General features: G+C 58.1%; 1 protein-coding gene across 1 annotated transcript; it reads right to left on the reverse strand.

Moving 5' to 3' along the window:
- Nucleotides 1–279: 279 nt before the first annotated feature.
- Nucleotides 280–1,159, reverse strand: LOC113201987 (protein enabled; the record flags this gene model as incomplete). The annotated part of the gene is given in 2 exon segments (XM_026416013.2): nt 280–764; nt 1,146–1,159. Coding segments are annotated over 2 exon segments (356 nt in total), but the record flags the coding sequence as incomplete, so codon positions are not given.
- Nucleotides 1,160–1,664: the final 505 nt, after the last annotated feature.

Raw genomic sequence — 1,664 nt, forward strand, 5'->3', positions numbered from 1 at the left:
CCCCCAACCCCACCCCGGTTCCACTTGCGGCGCAGGGTGAGGGATCACCCAGGTCGCACCGGGACGTTGTAATGCACAGGGTGTCCCATTTGTCGAATTGGCTGCAGTAGTTAGGCAAACCCACCACAGCACCCGCGCGGCCTGTGAATCACCCCAGCGACCCCGCATTTACCTTCGAGCGAGTGCCTGCCAAACTACTTCAGCCAGTACGACGCCCTGTATTGCTCCTTCTTTTAAGTAAAGTTTTAATTTTAAGGGGGGATGGATGAAAAACACAGGTTCACACTTAAATAATTTATTTCATCATTGCGAGCTGCTTTGTTTTTTTTTTCCTACGGAAATAGCTATTCTTCTTACTATCGTTGCACCAATGAAGTCAGTCTTGTAGAGCCGTTGCTATCACATCTTGTCTGGCCGAGGCCCTAGTAGTAGTAGGGGTAGATGGGGGCGGTCTGCAGTCCGTACGACGAGTAGCCGAGGCCGCCGAGGCCGCCGATGGCCCCGTAGCTCAGGCCGTAGCCCGGGGCGCGGATGTTGTAGGCCGAGTAGGGCTGGTAGGGGAGCGCCGAGTACGGGCTGGCCAGGTACAGGGCCTCCTCGCCCTTCAGGTCCGACGTCGCGCCCTGCTTGCCCATCTCCGTGCCAAGGCCCGGGGGCGCGGGGGGCGGCATGGCGTGCGGCGTCGGGGGCATGGGGCCAGGGGGCGCGGGGGGCCCCGGGTGGGGAAACGCCGCACAGGCCGCGGCCATCGCCAGGAGAATCACCTGTCAACACACACGATGTCTTTCAGTTTGCGCCTCAAAGAGTTGGCCTTTTCGGGAAAGTTAATGGGAACCAGCATCTCGTGGGTTCGAAAATAGCCTGCACACACAAGGGCACAGGTGCGGTGCGTAATGAAGCATTCCGGTAAAGCAGAAATGCAGAAGAGCGCAAGGAAGAAGAAAACGGAAATCGCTATGCTTTAAGATGGTGACTTCCGTTTTCTTATTCTATGCATTCCTCTGCATACAACTTTACCGGAAAGCTTTACTCATTTATTACAATGGGGGAGAGGCTCCTAACGAATCACAATACTGTAAACCGAATCAGAATGACACTTTAGTTGGCGAGTGCCAGGCGATTCGCTAGGGCTCGCAGGTACTCACGCAGGTCTTCATGTTGTCTGGGCTGAGGAGGATCGCAGCACTATGAGGCCTTGGCCGGGCTCACTCCCTTATATACCTTGCCCTGGACGATGCAGAGGGGGCTGCAGTTGCAGTGCCCGCCATTGCTGCAGGAGCTGCAAACCCCCCTCCCCCCCTCCCCCCATCCATCCCGGCCCCCCGCGTCCACGAGGAGTCAGCGAACTTGAACCTGTTCTCGGCACAGCCCTGCCGTGCCCTGCGCCTGCGGCGGCGCGTCTCTGGCCGTCTGGATAGTGCAGGACGGTGTAATGCTGCCGCGAATTCCGAAAACAGCAGTCTTTATTTATACATTCTTTTCGAATCGTTCGCTTCTCCCTTTCAGACGGCCGCCGCTGTAAAAGGCAGCGTTCTACCGTGACGCTCGATACGCTGGCGACATTTAGTGCCAGCCGCGATTTCTGCCGGGACGGTCGGCGTGCCCCCGCGTCTGTCTGCGACTGTACCGGGGGGCGTGGTCAGACGTGGCGTGGCGTGGCGTGG

This window comes from Frankliniella occidentalis, unplaced genomic scaffold (assembly GCF_000697945.3).
Source record: "Frankliniella occidentalis isolate FOCC.00 unplaced genomic scaffold, Focc_3.1 Scaffold226, whole genome shotgun sequence".
NCBI classification, from domain to species: domain Eukaryota; kingdom Metazoa; phylum Arthropoda; class Insecta; order Thysanoptera; family Thripidae; genus Frankliniella; species Frankliniella occidentalis.